The 19,945-nt window shown below is 42.8% G+C and overlaps 2 protein-coding genes across 4 annotated transcripts in view; one reads left to right on the top strand and one right to left on the bottom strand.

The window, feature by feature from the left end:
• Positions 1-19,945, bottom strand: part of Dnc (phosphodiesterase dunce) — a 219,903-nt gene that overhangs the window by 134,456 nt on the left and 65,502 nt on the right. The window lies entirely within an intron of this gene.
• LOC143426666 (uncharacterized) lies at positions 15,220-16,280 on the top strand. Its single transcript, XM_076900258.1, has 2 exons — positions 15,220-15,234; positions 15,362-16,280. The coding sequence occupies exons 1-2, from the start codon at positions 15,220-15,222 to the stop codon at positions 16,259-16,261; spliced, it is 915 nt and encodes a 304-aa protein (XP_076756373.1). The 3' UTR covers positions 16,262-16,280.

Raw genomic sequence — 19,945 nt, 5'->3', positions numbered from 1 at the left:
GAAGAACGCAGCTATACAACGACCCGGCTACGGATGAATGAAAGCACGGTGCCGTGCGCTTTCGCACGACCGTGGCGAACGCGATACGGACGAACAGCGAGCACAACCGACCCGACACGAAAACAACCCGCGCTGCGGCGCTGCCGACTTACAGCGTCGAATGTGCACGAACGCCCGCGGAATCGGCCGAATACGAACATGGCTAGTTGAACGTTTACAATTTCACCGGCGCGATTCGGTTTTATCCTTTCCCAGTGACATTGTTTTGTTATTCACTCGTGCACGAGTTTAGTCTGTGGTTTTCGAGCGAGCGAGTGACACAGGCGTGGAACGAAGATTCGAGAAACTACGATGCGAGGGTAAGTTACGTTTGTTATATTAGAAGAATAAGTAATTGATAAATGAGCGCGACGCGTAGAACGTTCGGCCATGTTATCGGGTATTTACCTTGTGTTTAGTGTTGTTTAATATCTGGTTCGTATCGTGGAGCACTATTTTCGTATGCATCGGTGGAAATGGGTTAATACGGATTATCGTGCTTGTTTTATTTTCGTTGTTAAGTTTCTGCGTAATGATGTGTGTTTCTAACCTACATTGTGAGTTCATTTTTCTCTTTGTAAGTAATTCTTCTGTTTCGTATTTCATATGTTTAGTTGGTTCTTTGTAAGAAATAGCAAATTTGTTTGTGATAAACGAAGTTTTCTCAGTTGTCATTTTATGCATTTACTCCAATAAAAAGCTGGATAAAATTTCAAAGTATTTTCGAAATACGTGAATCATTTTATTTTACTTGTCGTAGTACAAGTAGAAAGTAGGTTAACTTTTTTCAAACTTATATCCGTATTGTTCGATATCAAATGTTCGTTCACTAAAGTGATGGGTATTGTTGTTTCGAAAAAGAACTGTTACAACATGTAGCAAGTCCAGCCATTTGCACTATTTTGATTTCTTTGTTTTTCAGTACGTAGGAAACATCGAATGCTTTTATGGGAAAAAGTATCGCAAATACTGTCAGGTTTTTCTACCATCCATTTATTCAAGAAATTTAGAAAAAAGCAATACTAAAAGAATAATACTATTAACTATTTGATAGTTTTCATTTAATCCAATTTTACATTCAAAGAGAATACAGAAACAGGAGGAAAGTGCTTTCAAATAGATAATAGCATTTTTTTCGTTTTTTATTGCCAGTATGAAGTATTTTATCCAATACAGCTTCTATATATGCTGTAATATATGCATTTTGGGGAAGCAAGGTACAGTTTTCCTTCGAATTTCTGAACCCTTTGTGCATTATCGGCCCGATCGAAGGAAAATAGTCTTCATTTCCATTTTCGTGACCCATTGAGTTATTTCTAGCGTACAGTTCACATATCGATGTGAAAATATCGCAAATTTCTCAGCTTTCGTGCAGGTTTCCATTTTATGGACCAACGAAAACAAACTAAATATTTTGATACCGAACAGAGACAATCTACAACACTATCTGTAAAGTCTCTTTCAGAAAATACGAATGAAATTTGATAAAATGTTCTATAACGAAAAATAGACGAATGGAAATAGAACAGAATGGGGACAATTTGGACTGGGAAATAAGATTCGACGAATCTGAAGACTTATTTTTATTTCGATCAGAGTAAAGTAAATTTTATGCTTTCTGATAGCTGATAAATGTGTGATATAAAAGTACACATCGATAAAATAATATCGTACTTTATCTGTGTCCTGATAAAAATCTGATTTCATTGTTTTCTTTTACATTTCGAAATTGCTTGTTAAATGTAGTTTTCAAACAGCACTTCGTGAAGTAGAATTCTCAGAAACACACTCGGCTCTGTCCTTGGCGATATGCTAAGGAGTGTGTTCTTGTTATTTAAATTAGTGAAAAAGAAGTATGTCTCCATGATAAAACACATTTGTAACCCAAATTGTTAATAGAATAGTTTTTAACTTAAATGCATGTCGCACGGTTCAAACTATCATTAAATTTTCAATTCTGAGGCTATCAATTATTGGCAATTTTACCTCTCACTGTTTGATCGGTATTTAATGATCATTGATGCATGGGTAATTATACTTTGGGGAGCAAACATTTGATTTCGTATTATCCAGCGTTCCGCTCTAGAACTCCCATACGCAACATTTAATTGCAATGTAAAATAATAATTCAAATATAGAATTCATCGTACGCAAATATTTCCAATATATAATTTGTAAGTTAAATACTTTTGCGGTCGCGATCGCTTTTTATTCGTATCATTTAACTCGAGAAGTTATCCGCGGAGAAATATTCCTAATAAAGGCGCAGCCTTTCGTAACCATTGATTATGTTGGGTCTCGTTAATGTTTCTTGACGTTCGTCTCCATTTAACAGGGACAGCAGTCGATGGGTAATGAGAAACACGTGATTGTAACGCCTCGGGCATACCTCGCGATCCAATAATTGGCGTCGCACATTTATTACTTGATGCATGGTCATTCTGTCAAATGGCAATATATCATTAGACGTGTAGTTAACAACGAGAGATCAGGCACGTGATTAGGAGAAGATGTTACTATTTATTAACGTTCCCAAGAAACACTTTGAAACCTTGTCCATTCGCATTAGCAATCATTTTTATTAAATGCACATCTGCCGCGCGATTATTTATAAAACCGCCAACGTAACGTTGCTCCATTTCGTACAGATTCAAGCGTCCTGTAGGAAAACGAAAAAATCTGCATCCAGGATAAGTAGATATGAAACTTTGCTCAAGAAACTTTCGCGAATCGAAACTCGCCGACATTTCAACGCGAAGAAAAGAGTCGAATACTTCTCGTCGGGTCGGAGGCGAGGATTTTTCCAATATTCCCACGATTTGTCCCCCATTGGCTCTGGATTCGTACCATTTCCACCCCCCAATCTTCCTTGTCAATCAAACAGACAATTTATTCCTCGAAAACTTTTGAGAATATTCGATTACTCATATCGAACATATTGCAGAAACATATTCAGTTTGGTAACATCTTAAAGTAGCGAGTTGAGAAGAATTCCGATTGATTTTCTGTGCTAACAGATTTCTCATTTCCTGTCGAAAACGCGCACTAAATTAAGTAACGAACAGTGCTTCGATAGCTCGCTAATGCACGCCATTATGACTGAGATAACATAGGAAATAATAACAACCCTTTTTTGCAGGAACGTAGATACGCCTGAGGGAAGTGTGCATCGTGCAATGGTATGCAAATGCATCGTAGGAGAGGCATTATCATAGTGATTAGTGGACACGTTCAAGCACCGTGACGATAGCTGCAAGGAACTGGAGTCACCCTGATAAATTCAGCGTCACGTACCAAAGAGTTGTCGCTGCACGGCGTACCAGCGTTACACGTGTATTTGCAACCGTATCACGTAATTCTCTACACTGGTAAGTTTTTATCATCTTCCACACTTGATCGAATCTTAATGCGTCTCGAATACCTGCGACACAATGCGAGCTGATATCCTCGCTGCGATATATCTCATGACTTAAAACAATTGTAATCGACGTTCTAATTTTTATATTTCCTTCGATTGCAAGATTGTGATTTCTTCTTGATCCGTTCCACACGATAATATTTTTCCTACGATTTTATAAAAGACGGTCGTTTATTTAAAGTTGAATGTTTTGCGCACCTCGAAGAACATGCGTGTAAGTGGTAGACGACATTAAAGATCCATTAGCTTATTCTAAATTAAATGAGAGTCTGGGAAGAGGATATTGAAGATATTTTAGGCATTCTATTAGCGTGATCCTATTTCTGGACACTGGCCGGAGTGCCGGAAAGTCCATCGTTAAACCAAAACGGCGAACGCTGTTTGAGCGAGTAACGGAACGTCTGAAGTATCTATTGTGCGTATTGAAAATGAGAGTAACGTAAATATTTTCTGTTTCGAAAAGGATCGAAAGAATTCCGAGGAACAGCCGTGAATAAGATTTGTTAGTTTGAACACTGTTAACTGTAACGTCGTTTTACGAGGCTAATATTCAGTCTAAACACGATTTCACGGTTAACAGTACTCTGCGTGGATTCTCAGAATTCACTCAGACGCATAGTTTGCTTGAAATCGAACGTCAATCTTGCATGTAGCCTCTGGATCTCGTCTGTACCACATCAAACGCTTGTCATACATATTAAACAGAGGAGGTTCGTTCACCTTCGCCATTCAAGGAGTTCGTTCACTCCTGTGGCGCTTTACGGCAGCAAAAAGCGAAGACTATAAAAGCGAATAAACTACTGCATACGCACATCTATAAGATTTCTCGTGTACAGTGCTCCGAATTTCTATCTCGCGCGCAAAACACAACCGGAAACGAATTTCTTGAGATTAACCTGAAAATCTCCCGTCTCGCTCGCGTACGCGAATTTCAAATCCAACGAAGGAGAAAAAGTAGGTAGTTTCTAACGCGTAACTAAATTAATTGGCACAGTAATTGACAATTGCAACACTTGCGCTAACTTGCAAGTATTAATCACCAATTAACGGGCTTCGATTCTCCTGTGCGGCATTATTTTTTCATCCCGCGGCACGTACCGGCGTATCGAACGTCGGGACGGCATAATTACTCAGGTGATGTCACCTGTACACACGCGGCAACACCTGTTAAACACACACGCGACAATCACGAAAACGGGCTGTCGATTGTACGCGCGCCTCGGTCGACGGGAAATTGATGTGTCCGACACCTGTCCGGGTAGTCGACTTCTTTCTAACGTTACCACCGAATGGGATTAAACGTCTGCGCCGCATTAATTGCATTATGCACACGTGGCAGACGACGTTAAGCCAATATTTGCGCGCGGCTGCGAAATTTGTGAAATTTCACCGCTCTTCCGGTCTACATCCCCCCACGTGTTATTATACATGCCAATCATGCGAATATTCGTTTTCATCTAGTTTCTTTAGCGCCGTTCTGCGTCGAGTTTATTCAGGGGAACAGAGAAAGTATTCATTCAGCTTATCCAATTTATTTATAACTCGTTTAACGATTTACAGCCTCCCTTTTTTGTTTTATTAATCGAAACGGTTTATCAGATCCAGCAAAATCACTGGAATATTGGCATCGTACAATCTGTACGTTTAATAGTGTTATTTTCCGATGAGGATGTTGGAGTATAACAAGTAGCCTCAATTTTACCTGCAAACACGTTTAATCTGATAAATGTACGTCGCGTGAACGGAATTTATTTGGATTTGTTTAATTCGTACACGAGGTACAATGTTATTAATTTTAGACAGCCTCTGCTGGTACGCGTGCGCATGCTAACGAGCCAGTCAGTGACAGCGCCATGCATATCTGCACACTCTCATAAATTTCGCCAGCAACCCAATTAAGGCGCTTCCATTCGAACGTTTAACAAATTGTTCCCACCGTTTTCGCGTGCTTTAATTTAAACGTCGGACAAGGAAACGAGATCCTTCCAATTTTTTTACAGCCTGTTAAGCTGTCCCATAAATTATTGCGCCATTTTTAAGCACCGTGTGAGGTGGTGTGCGCCGACTTCCAGCGATTTTTAAATCGATTACAACGCAATTCTGATTTCGTAATATCTCTCGACGAATCGCCTGTTGTTGGTATTAGCTAATTTCGTAAGTCTAAACGTCGCGTTAATGGCAACACGTAGCTGGCGATTTTTGCCAACTATCTGCTATCAGGGAGACTGGTGATAGAGATTCAAGAACATGATGGGAGCGTAACTCCGCGATTGGCAACGCTTCAAGGCGGTAAATTTCCGACACGCAACAGTGGATTTTTGCAGAAATATCGCGAATATCAGCGCGTGTTCGTGACAAAACACGAGACTCAGCGTAAAACGCGAAACGTGCAAGGAATCGCTTCCTCTGTTTACGATAAGGCACCGAGTGCCATCGTGGAGGCGGTACGAAACGCAGAATAGTTTCTAAATACTTTTTTAGGAATTTTAAAAAATTTTATTAGCGAAAATATCGTTTGCGTAGATCGAAAAAGTTAACCGCTGTGGAAAACCGTGGAAAATATTAACCAATATTACGTCCCAGACGCGTTCACTTCCCGCCGTGTTTACTCTGAAAATTAATGCTTAATTTTGAAACTGAGGACCGTGACAATCGTGTTTTAGCATCCCTTCATTGTTGATGACAAACGACGTGCACCGTTTCAACTAATTTCTGCGAATATCCCACACTTGGCACACCCGTTGATCGAACAATTTTGGAGTTCTATAAATAATCGTACCTCCCCGCGTTTCATTACCGACCCAATAACAGCGGTATCAAGTTTCCGCAAAAATTTCATATCGCACCTCTCGAGCACACACTCTTACTGGATCTTAGCAAAAATTCATTTTTAATCAGTACTTGTATAGATAACAGTAAAGTTACTTATCGATGCAGTAACAACATCAGAATCGTAACGACGATTAGACGCAAGTTATTTTGTCATATCATCGAACGGACTCGACGGGCTTCAAAGCAACAATGGTTAAAAGCAGAACGTACTCGAAAAGCAATTACTTTTCAAACAAAAGAAAACCCGTCGATCTTACGCTCGGTGGAGGATACGAATTGCGAAAAGGGGCGTCCCTCCTCTACCTCAGGATGGAATTGTCCCGCGAAGATAGCGCAAATACGACGCAGGAAGGAGGCGCAAGGAAATTGCTTCGCGACTAACCGTAGAGGTTCGTCCTTTGCGCGGGAAAGTCCTGTTCGCGATTCTCCACCACAAAAGGATTTTAATGATTCACTCAATGGACCGTGCCCTCGGATTTCCAGGGAACGCCTGGCCGGTGTAACCGTGGTGTCTCGTTAATAGCGATCGCTGGTGGTCTTCTTCTTTTCGCGCTCTAACACGGGATAATGAGGACGTGTTTCAGACACGCTGACACGAATTTCATCGGTACAATCTACTTAATTTCAGTTAGTCGCTGAAAATGGGACATTTGAAAGACTCGACTGTAGTTTCCACTTTAATTATACGCAGTCTCACATCGCAATGTGAAAAAATAATTTATTCCTGCATTATTTAAGAATATACATCCCCGTTATGATCACGGAACTTAATAGTACATCTCTAATAAAAATATTCCTCTTCTCCCTCTATAAAGAGATCCAAAAGAACTACCCTATCCGTTAATTTTCCTCGCAACAGGCATCCTCCTAATTTCCCTCTGGCGTACATGCTCAGACGTACACGACCACGCGTGTTTTACCTGTTAACAACACACTGTTACGTAAAGCACGACCGCGAGCTACCCGATTTTTCAGTAATCTCCTAATAGCTTAGCTGATTTAAGTTTTACGTAATATCGTAAGTCAGCCAACAACGGCACGATGGAGAAACGTGGAGGGAGCAACGATGGAGGGGTTAGCCAGGCAACGACACGAGGAAAAATTAGGAAGCTACCAACCCGCTATCGAGAAATTTCTACGAAGGGAGCATCGATTGCGGTCTCCGTCGCGGTGAAACGTTATTTGCCTTCGGTCACCGCCGCTTTTCGCTCACCCCCGTAACGCGTTATCGACATGTCGGCGTGCATACACGCGCCGGACCGCAGATACTTTGCCGGAGGCGAAGGGACGGGACGATCATCGGCTAGAATTCTTGATGGACGACTGAAATTCTGGCGATAGAAGGATTTCGGAAATGGGAGACGAATAAATGGTCGGATAGATTCCGCAAATGAGACTCCAGGGGAGAATAGATGGGGCGGTTGGGAGAGTTCTGATACTTCGCTCGCTTTTTCCGAGAAAGAATTTCTCGAAGCCCCTTCGCGCTTCGTTCCCCTCCTTTATTCTTCTCGTCGCTTTGAGGGAAATTGTACGTCGCTGCGTGCAACAGCTGGAAAAATTGATGCTACATAGAAAGTTTCGCGTTCCAAACGCGAAATTCAGTTGCCTCCCTTGTTTTCCTGCCAACAGGAAGGATTTCGATCTCCATTCCAGATATATTTCCCGATCGTCTTTGAATTTTACCGAACGACGCAGGCTGTCCACTCGAGACAACAAGACACCCATTCATTCCCAACAATGAGCGCCGATAAATACGCAATTTACTACGTCCGACACGCGATGAATGACTTCGCGTCGGCGCGTGATAAAAATAAAGCCAGACAAAAGGTGCCGGCTACGTTCGAAAGCGACTCGGGCGCGGTTGCATTGCGAATGCGGCTCGAAAGCGAGCGCGTGTCATTGTCAAGCGCGCGTCCGCTGCGCCGAAAGTCCGGGGCCTGCCAGTGATCAAGGGCCATTTGCGCGTGCCGGCGAGTGAACAACCGGACAACGACGCTCCGACGCTGTAAATACCCAGCTGAAGTGCTGGTGACAAGACAAATTATCTGGCAGGTTGCCAGGGACGCGTTAATGGCGAATATTCTTGCGGGTACGTTCACTGTACAGGCATAACCATAACGACGTCGCGTTCCATTTGCTCTTTCTCGTCCGTTACGCGACACCTTTAATGCGTTCTGTAACACGTTGTTTCACATTTGCATTCGAACAGTTTGAGTCACCTATGAAAGCTGGCAGACCGCTGGCAAGCCTTGACACTTCGATCAGAGGTCTCCCTTCTGTACAGACGGAGAAACCACAGATTCCCATAGAAACAGCGGTACACGTGGCAATTGGACTTGTAAGCAGACAAGTCTTGACAGTGATTACCGAGGGTGGAGTTAAGTGCACGCCACGCTGCAGAAAACTGTGTGCAACAGTTGGCTAATCGGTGATCAGCCTCGATTTATGATCAGTCAGGGTTTCACATGCACCAGTTAGTAGCGATCCGTGAAACGCCATGTCAAACAGATTTCCTTGGACAGAGAACCGGTTTACAAACGCGGGCTCGGTTATCTATGTTATATGCTTTGATTGTCTGCGACCACTTATCGCTTGGCGACTTCTACGTCAGTGACACTGTTCGTATAACGAGATTCGTTTTAGCGTCTCAATACCTAAAACAACGTGAATACGATCATTTTTCATGTTGGCTTGCAACGATCTTTAAGCTACAGGTTCCAGTTCCGTCGAGTTCTGAACTTCGTATTCTTACTTCATCTAAATAGATTAAACGCGATTTTGTGAGTTCATTTTTCCGAGTAATAGTTATATTTACTTCAAGAAAAACCGTATACAAGAGACACCACAAACTTATCTACAATAAACTGTATAAAGATCATAGTCAGAGCTTCGTCACTGCAACGATGCGCATGATACGACCCCAAAACGTGTCTTCAATTCGTATTTATAATGTAATGGTAGTCCAAAGAGTCTACAGAGTCAGTAACACCTGCCCCACCCGAGCAAAGGTCCAAGTGTGGCTTTACGATCTCAGAAGCTAGTCGTTTCATCTATAATCCTTAAGTAACATCCATACAAATGACACGAAGATACCGCATTCAGGTATCGCAAAGAAATTCCTCTGGTGAACTTCTCATTCCCTGGATCACCTTCTTCGTTACCCTCTTCGTAGGTTCAGAGTGTGCCTTACTGGAACGACTATGCCTGCCCCTGTGCTTACTATGATGATGATGGTAGTCTGACATGGCATTTAAAGTATTTGACACGTGAGATGTAGTTCTGCAACGCGAAGAAGAACCAGTTCTACTAACATAGGACATCGACACCCCACTGTTCCTGTTCATCAACTTCTGGTTCAAATACGATGATCCCAATGTCGAAGATTCGACGCTGTTTCCGGAGAAAACGCTGCCTTGCGTCGCAGACGATGATTTCTTGTCTAATTTCATCAGATGGTGACTAGACTTCGGTAAATGGCATCTGGATCTAGTGAAATTGAACAGGGGAACCTTTGGTGGCTCTGGAATCCCATCGGTGAAGAGAATGGGAACGATAATTACTTTCTCGTTAGTCTTGGCTACTTGTACACTCTTGAGGTCCTTGGGAGGATTTGATTTCCTTGTTTCAACAGACTTCGAGGCTCTCAATAGAGTTTCCACGGACTTTCTAACGATTTCCGTCAGGTTTGATCCTGAGGGCTCAACGTCCAGCTCTCGAACCTTCTGTTTCGTTAGTTTATTCAAAAAATCGTTTTGGATACCATCCGGTACCAACGTGTTCACACTCTGGTCCTTTTTTGACAATACCAGTGACGCCTGGCTGTCCACGCGAGTATAGTTCACGTAACGGGTCCTGCTACTTCCATCTGACCCGATTACTGTTAAGGATGCTGAGATACTTTGATCCTGGGGCCTACCAAAGCTACTATCAGAGTCCTCCTTGGAAATTTTATGTGCCATGACCGATTCCCTAGGACTCGTGCTTTCTTCAGCAACTACTCTATGGGTGTAATGTTCTTCCACAGAAGTATTGGTATTGGCGAGGCGAACCTGGGGACTAGAAGTGACAGTCGAATTGTCTATGGTTAGCTTCTTCGATTCACGTGCAAGTTCTGCCTGCAATATTTTATCCTTTTTGTATTCAGCAATATCTCGATATTCTTGACGCCTTGGTCTACTAGAAGTGGACGCCATTCCATTCTGCCTCGCATAACTACTGTTGGATCCCCCAGCTCTTAACTCATAGTATGAAGACGTGTGTGGTCTATGATAGTCCCTATTTCGTGGATACCTGTAACACGAACTGCTCACTGACGGAATCAACGATCCTGATGGATCGTTATGCATCCCAAACTGGAAGAAAGAGTTCTTCGCAGAAACGTAGCTGTCGTTCTCTTTAATCTGCCAGTTGGCAACCTCGTTCGATGTGTTCCTTCCCACTCGAGGATCCATGATCTCAAATGAATTTTTATTCGCGATACTCGCGTTTCTACTGACGGATTCTTTTATGGAGCAAAAGTCCTGAGTTACAGGGGCAGTTTCATACGTGGAATAAGAATATCTGGTGCCATGGTAACCTCTATTCTCTGGTTGATGAGGAATTAGACGAGTCATGTCGCTAACGTTGGAGTCCCTGCTAAAAGTCTCTGTTCTGTGAAGATAATAGCCAGATATGTTAGAACGTGGCATGTACTGTGCCGTGTAGCGATCCTGACTTAATATCGATGGGACAGTGAGGTTCAAAGCTCGAAATTTGCCTCTTATCTCGTTTAGCTGATGCTGAAGCGGAGCCAACTCGCCATCTATCTTCATAATGGCGTCCACGTCTGTAATTCGTGGTTGTTGCCTGTAATGGTGCGACGAGTCCTCTCTATCCGGAGTAGGGGGCCAATAGAACGATCTGATCGAGGGATGAGGATTTTCCGCGATGTCTATTAAATCGTCATCTCCTTGGGTTTGTTCTGGCTTTACTGGCTCCTTGCTGGAGGATCTGCTCCTCGTCTTCTCTTTGGGGGATTCATTATTTTCCAACACTTCATAGAACTTCACTTCCCCTGTACAGCCTTGCGAATCGTTGATGGTACTCTACAGAAGAAATGATTATTGAAGATCGATGTTTGGACACAAAGTGGGATCTAATTTTACAATTTAATTTCGCTAGATCGACGCGAGTGTCCTAAAGGACCAACGTTTCGAACTAGGTCCCTAGAAAGTACTTAAGGATTAGGGCATTAATTGGTATCCTCAGAAGCGACGTTTACATTAAAGAGAAATCTAATTAAACCGAAACCAAGTCGATCAAAGTCTCCTCCCTTTGATAAAAAAAATATACTCGGTCACCTGGAACGCGGGCAGCTCGATTTTCGATTCCATCTTCTTGGGCTCGATCTTTTCGTTAATTCGATCCGCTCGAGAGGTGTCTGTTGAGACGCTTGTGTTAGAATCGAATGATAAAAGCGGATCCATTCGAGCCACAATCATTTTCAGCTTCTTCTTACGTGCCAAGGAAGACTCTGACGTCAGGGACACATGTTCTTCGTCGTTATCATCTCTCGATGAGGACGTGCTCTTAAACACTGGCATGGACTCTGACTTAGCTAAAACGCTGGATACAAAGGCGGCTTCTCGGCTGTAGGACAACTCATCTGACGATTTTTCCTCCTTTGGTTCGTAGGCACGCTCTGAGCCCATTTTCCCTGGATTAACTGGGAGGATCTCCTTCGATCGCTTCACTTGCGTGCCACGGATTGCTCCTTCGCTAGACGTTTCGTAATCTCCGTCTGTTAGTACGTGAGAAACGAGATCGTAGTACACGTTTAGGATTAGCGTTTATTAATTCAACAGCACGACATTGGAACGAGAACGAAAGTTCGAATCGAGCTATTTATTATCGAGTTCATCTGGGACATTGCTTATTCATTTGGTCGCCGCTGCGCTCTAACTACCAACGAGCAGACCACGATCGCGTTAGTTCCCACATAGATCATTCCTGAACGACGTCTCGACTAAGATTAATGCCAGCAAAACCATCGAGCTCGTCAACCTGACAATATTGAACGTCCCCCGACGACGCTCTTCAAACCAACAATTTCTCCATTCAAAACTCCCTCTAAAGAAGACTACAGGCAAAAACTTTAGACAAAAGTCCGCCTACACGTGAAATCCATACACACAAAGTACCTTGATCCGATAATCATTCATTTTAGGCCAGGATTTCACGTTTCAAACGAAAGCTACTGTATTTCGTACGGTAATCAAACTCCGTCCTGCTACTAATCACGGGATTTCCAATCACGCGGAAATAATTTCGCGTGATCGTTAAGCGAGGCAGCTAATCGATAAAATGATACAATGTAAACTAGACGAAAGCCAGTAATTGAACGAGGGATTAACGAGAACGAACCATCAGTCTCCGAAGCGCAAGTGGTCGTGCAGCTGGCTCTGGCCTCGACTGACATCGCGATCGAGAAGGTTAGCTATCGATACCGCCGCATCTCCGCGCACTCTTGCCCTCTTGGCACAGCTCTAATACCGTCGAACAGAGGGGCACGTGTCCTCGCGGCCCTCTGCTATCATAATTCGACAAGATCGCGGTGGAATCGCGAAATTCTTACACGCACAGCCGTGATCCTGCACGATCCTTGCGAAGACAGCGACTTCCGAGCGTCGTCGGAACCGTAATCGAATCGAACGATTGTTTTATCGAGATGGCTCGAATTCGACAGCTGTTTGTTCAAGTGCATTCGATCTTCTACGTGACAAACAACGCGTGTTTTATTTGGTTAAATCTAGCATTTTATTGAGAAGATTGTATAATTTAAACATTGAATCGAGGACTTAATACATGGTACTAGAAAATTTTCTGATCAATCAGCTATCTGTTCGAGATTCATTTTTTAAACACAAACAGTCGATCGAAACAATGTAGTGGCCTGTTCCTGTTAATATTCCCCAAGCATAAATATACGAGGATAATTCCAATGGACACAGTTGCGCATCGGCTATCTTGGTATAGCAAGTTGGCAGATGTCCACCAGGAATATCGTTCGAAATGCACAGGCCATCGTAAATATGAATGATGATCGCGATACTGTAAATTATGTTGTCACGTATGATGCCCTGGACGTTTCTAAAATAATCTGGCGCGAAGTTTTTGTGAATATTAAATCGTAATATGCGAAATGTCCATTTGGACGATGTCTGTCGTTCGCGTTAATATCTGTCACGCGTATAAATATTTTATTAGCCCGAAAGTGCGTTTGAAAATTTTCTACTGGTAAAGGCACTCGTGAATAATTTCACTCGCGATATGAATTCCAATTTTATTGGAACGGTCGAGATCCACCAATCAATTGTGACGGATCGTGCGAACCAGCCATTTTTCGTTCACCAACATTGTACAACAGCTGTTAGAAGGGTTTCAAGTTTCGCGCTCCCAGTCGAAGAGTTAATCCCGACGTATCATAAATTGGAGCGTTCGCAGTGTCAGCAGGAAGTCATTACACACGATGCAACGTTAGGCGCGATTGAATTGCAGAAGCAGGATTGCGTGTCAACCAATGGCGATTCCCTGCCGAGTGACATAAGTGCTGAATCTATTTCCCTTGAAAAACGTCTTGCGTTTCCCCATTACGATGATTAAACTGAGACCAGCGACTCCACCGTATTCGACACTTTAGAAATTGCTCTTCTAAAATTATCCTATGGTGCTACAAAAATAATGAAACCTCGGATTCCAAGTATATCACGATTTTGGATTCCTACCAAATTATCTCGGCGCAGAATAATTATTTTAACCGCCAAGGATGTCTTGTCATCAACTGAGTAACCTAATCTTCGATAGTAAACATAATTTTCCTCAAACACCCTATCAGTTACCTTCACTCGTGGTCTTTTAAAGTAGGATAAAATTTATGAAACATATCGAAATTAAGGATTAGGCTCTCGCAAAATATTTCGTTGTTCCACCATTTCCGTAGCAACGTAGATATCCAAAACGTGGAATCGTCACGCGTCCTGTGTTTAGATAACAGCGGAAACCGCGACGATTTGAGTAAGATGTAGCTCGCAGGGATATACGCGACGCATACAAAGTGGCCAGTTACGTCCGCGAAATTCCGCTTCTTCGCGAGGCTGTTTCGCAGATGAGAAATAGCTCAGCCTACATCAACTGCAAATATTCCCGACGAACCCCCCAAAGGAGACCTTGCTTTCGTACAAACGCTGTGGGATTGCGAGTTTCAGTTTTATTAACTGCATCCTTCATCCGACTAGACTCTCCTGTAACGTAACGTAAAATGCTAAAGTAAATGCTGAAACATTTATCACCTCTTTCCCTCGAATTCTCGTTTCTCACGTAGTCTGCGATTGTTAAATCGCTTATTAATAATTTATTTTAATCCCGTTCGTATATTTCCTCGGTTCTGTTTTACAATAAGTGGCTGAGAGAAATGATTAACGAATCGCGAACTTTTGATTTCCCTTAAGGATACATTTTTTAGAGCGATGCACCCAGTTGGAATATGTTTTCGAAAGCGATTAAAATGACCTGGAAACGATCGTCAGCTTGTTCCCTGATTGCAAAATCGCAATGCCTGTCGTAGAGACGCAGGCGTTGCGCGTACACGATACATGATATGCTCCAGAGTGGCACACTGGCGGATAAAGTTAGTCCGGTACAAAATGGAGTGAAATATCATTGCATCCGGATGCACGGACAAAGCGGCGCATGTGTCTCGCAACACGGAATCGGTTTGTTTCCAACGATTGCGGTTGCATCACCGATCAAGGGGATCGGGTGAAGCGTCGGTGAAAAAAAATCGAGTAGAAAACATTGGACAGTGAAAGTGATTGCACGCGTAGAGTGGTTGTATAAAACCGGGGTGTGGATTCGATGAATGGCACATTCGCTAACGCAGAACGCGAGCAACAATGAAGATCTTCGTAGTAAGTACATGAAAAAGCAATTCCTCGAGATATCGAGTCATTTAGTATTTTGAAATTTACCCTGGTTTGGATCACAAGTTGGAACTGAATGTGATTAAAAGTTTCACCAGATTTCTCTTATATCCAGCTTTGTCTTTTGACCACCGCTGCGTTTGCTGGCGAAGCTGAGTCAGGAAGACGCGTGACCAAACGAGGAATCATCTTAGCCTCTGAAGGATTAGGAGGATCTTCCGGTGGCCTGGACTTCGGTTCTAGCGCGAGCTATGGTAGCGGTTTCGACTCAAACGGAATTTCCGGAGCGTATGCCAGCCTAGGGCTTGCAGGCGGAGGACTCTCGACTGGCATTTCGGGAATCAGCGGTGGATCGGGATCGCTGAGTGCAGGGATCGCCAGCAGTCTCTCAGGAAGCCTCACTGGAGGAATAACTGCATCTGGCATAACCAATTCCATCGCACAACAAGTTCCAGTCGTGATTCCTCAACCGTATTCAGTATCCAGACCTGTGTCAGTCCGTTTGCCTCAACCAGTTTCCCCGATAACTGTTCCTCAACCTGTCAGCCTGCCAGTCTACCCTGTTTCTCAACAAGTTTCGTCAGTTCAGCCAGTCTCCATTGCTCAGCCTGTTCCAGTATCCCAAAGTATACCTATCGCAGTCGCAGTTTCCTCTGGAGCTATTCGCAGCTCGGCTGGAGCTAGCGTGAATTCAGGAATTAATTCTGGAGTCGGTAACGGGCTCAGTCTGAGTTCAGGAATCGGTGGTAGTATTAGTGGTGGTATAAATGGCGGCCTCAGTGGAGGTATCAGCACTGGATTGAGTTCAGGATTAACCACTGGTCTAGCAGCTATTAGTATTTCCTCTGGATCTGGACTTGGATCCAGTCTTGGTTCCCAAGGATTGACATCGAGCCTTAGATCTGGATACGGAGCTGGGTATGGGTATTCTACATCTGGTTCCCTAGGAAGGATTGGTATTCATGGAACTGCTGGTGTATTTAGGGGTGCTGGTACTCTCGGAGGCATTGCTTAAGCTAATAGCCTCGGAGATAGCGCCATTATTATAAAAAACCACTAAGGAGATGTGCCAGGAAAGAGCCACGGAGTAGAAACGTGGTCTGTACAGTCGACAGTGTTTTTGGTGTCGCTTGTAATCACAATATTTTTCACATTTCAATAAAATGATATTTTTCTAAGATATACTTAACACCTGCACGAACAATGGTAGTTTTTCGAATCAATTGATGAACATGGAACTTATGCGGGTTAGAATTATGTTATGCCTCCTGAGCTTTCGCACGAATCAGGTCATGGCTCCAATTCTGGGCCTCAGCCCTCTGTGAAAGCAGTCGAAAATCGAACCTTACTGCTACGTTTGTGTTATAATGGAATAGTCGAGATACAGGATGGATTTCTTCCCTTTTAGTGATAAGTTTATCGAGTGGAAAGTGACTCTGGGAAATCAATATATTTTCTCCAAGCTGTTGCCATCTCAGGATATACGAAAACATAGGGTTCCGTCGATTACTATTTTACCTTTCCAACGCTTTGTAAAAAATCTTAGGAGTACTATATTGTCAATTGCGGTTTAAACATTATCCTGCTTCAGCCAGTAGTAGGTAATGGAGGAAGTTACATTACTGTAGCCGTCGATATTGTCGGAACCTGTATTTGAAATGCAGTTTCCTTACTATCCTACAGATGGTACATGAATCCACACGATTCCTACTTAACCGACAGAATATTTTTAATGCAAAGGTGTAATGTATCGTCGTGTACAATATTGAAAACCGAAATGCAAAGTTTTCATAATATTTATTGGCATACATCTACTATTTATTGTCTACCATGCAACTCATAGAAAATATCATTCAACTTACGAGTTTTCAGGCACTCAATGGTAAAGAATGACTAAACACTCACCTGAAACAGAAAAAGAAACACGATCGGTTATTTCTCACGGAAGTTAATAAAATGTTTGCGGAAGGTGGTGCAGTTAAGGTTTAAATCAAGATAGATTCGGAAAGTTCTCGTGAAATATCGATATGAAATGCGTGATGGAACATCTTATATAACTTGAAAATCAAAATAAATTATTCTCTACCCCGACGCAGCTATTCAGGGAGGATTTTCATGCCTGTTAAATGACAATGAAAAACGACCGAGTTGCACTGGGTGCACCTGCTGCCCACGGCTGATATCAAGACCGGAAAGGGAAACCGGAACACGGTTGGAATAAGGAAACGGTGCGCATAAAGTCGTGTAATCTTCTTTTTCAGCCGACGTCTCCGCGTTAATTACTATAAAAAGTGTCGCTTTCCCGCAACGAGAAGTTCCCGGTCCAGCGTCTCGTTACCGATATTAAAAGTCGGGTCTGGCTGTTTATCAGCCGGGTGCGAAACGTAGCAATTGTTTTTCACCGACCAGCCGGGCTTTTTACCAAACTTAATAACGCAGCTGCGCCTGCTGATTAAGAAAGTTTTTCGAAAATTTAGGAAACGAAGTTCCAAGCCCTCGTTAACGAGGTAAACGGTGCTCCGATGGTACCGCTGATGAAAGTTCTCATCCCCTTTAAATTCTTTTCATCCCTCATTTCCGCGAGTACCCTTTCGCGATAATGGAGTCTTTGAAATATTATTGAGATTAGTAGAATGTGGACGAAATCTAATTAATTCGCGGAACTACACGGTAGGAATAGTATTCCTCAGAAATATCAGGTCTAAGTAGAATAAGGAGAACGAGACCGCATCTGGTCAGACATAGATGTTCCACTTTCCTCATTATTCTTTTCCACGAACCGTTTTGTATTCGATTTTTCATTTAAGACGTTGAAAATAATATTTGAGACGTCGGTGCAAAGGGAGTGTATTCGAGTGGTAGAAATTTTACGATAACGTAATAGATTTGCAGTTATTTTTCGCGTAAAGGGCGTTAATAAAATGTGCATTGAATGCAGACGAAATGGTGTTGCGAAAACATTTATGGCCGCGCGTTATTAATACGAAGTTTTAGTTTCGTACAGGCAGGAAGTGGAGTCCATTGTCGGTCGATGGATTTGCATATTTCATGCCCAGTTACAGTACGAAAGCTCGATATATAAACGGTGAATAAATTTGTAGTACAGTATTGACTTTCTCATCTCCTGTCGACTTCCTGGAGACCGGATAAACCTGGAGTCTTTTTAATTTTATTTTTCTGAGACGACGACTCGGTTCGAGTTGTTATTGTGAGCACAGCACGCAGGAAATAGAATTCCATTCGAACGTCGAGAAATAGCTAAATAAGAAGCGTTTCGTAAATGAAATTTTTACCATTTTTGTTGGTCGCACCAAATAAGATCAACAACTGTCATGGATAATTTTTTAGTGGAGGCAAATTGTCAATTACGGTGATGGTTAAAGGGTGAAGTCGACTGTTTCATCTGTTATCTCATTTTTCTTTTTTTTTTTAATATAATTTTCTGCTCGCAAAGAGACAGAGTCACCAGAAAACTTCAGCCTTCCTCTCTTTAATTAATTTAAAAGCAGTGACCTATATGATTATAGAAACGTGTCTTTCAACAAATATTTCATTAAATTTGCCAGAAAGCGTAGAACGCTATAAACATAATACCATCATTAAAAAGAGATTTATAGCCAGGCTAAAGTTCCCTTTTGATACTCCCGCCTGTTAATTATTTGTAATTAATTAATTATCACACGACACAAATGTCAGCGAATAATTAATTGAATCAAAATTTTCACTTTTCAATGCCGCGTAAATGGAATACAATTTCAACCGGTGCTTCACTAATTTCCACACGATCGACTGCACCTAACTGCCACGATTCAACAAAGGTGCTATTAATTAATGCATTAAACTAACTCGTAATTACTCGGAAGTAACTCTACGCGAAACAAGTCGATTTATTACCGTGAACAGCACCCTCGAAATAATTACATTCTCAACGGCACCTAGATCTGCCACGGTTATATAGTTACACACCTGGTTAGATTTAGTTTAGCCGTGTAATTATAACTTTTCTTATTAACCCCCTCCGTGTCCGTTCACACGTGACACGTACGGGGAGGAAAAGCGTTTTCTGGCTCCACGAAAGAAGCCCCGGGAGCGCAACTTCGATTAAATCGTTCCTATCTACACAGCCAACCGAGATAAATCGCGATACTTGCTAGACCCTAGCTAGATCTAAACAGAATCAACTTTTCATATCGTCTGGGTTTAATTAACGACCCAGTTGCAGCGGGATTCACCGATCGTTTTCACGCTTTGTCATGGATTTCTCGCCCTGTCCAGACACCCGTGAAAAGGCGGACAAAAGAGCGTGCGAAGTTGGGACGTCGATGCCGCGCAACCGTGGACAATGTATCTCACCAGCGGACAGCAGTGGACGTCGAGAAACCGTCCGAGAATAGATATTAATTTCCACCTTCGTAGCCGTCGATATCATTGTCCACGCGTATACACCCAACGTGAGCGATGGTCACCTCTCTATACATGCTACACGCTGAAACTCTTTCTACCAATCACGTCAGACATCGAAGCTCGCATCCTGGATCACTATTATCCGTCGCGAACACCGTCAACACCGAATCCACGGTCATTGCCTCGATCTTCTCAACCTTGCACGTTCGAATCGCGAGAAACACCACGCGATCGGCATCCGAACCGATGCGCCACGCGAGCACGGACGTAACCGCCGCAGCTGATATCCATTTAT

Source organism: Xylocopa sonorina, chromosome 9 (genome assembly GCF_050948175.1).
Source record: "Xylocopa sonorina isolate GNS202 chromosome 9, iyXylSono1_principal, whole genome shotgun sequence".
Classification (NCBI taxonomy): Eukaryota; Metazoa; Arthropoda; class Insecta; order Hymenoptera; family Apidae; genus Xylocopa; species Xylocopa sonorina.
This window is presented reverse-complemented; position numbering and strand designations above follow the sequence as displayed.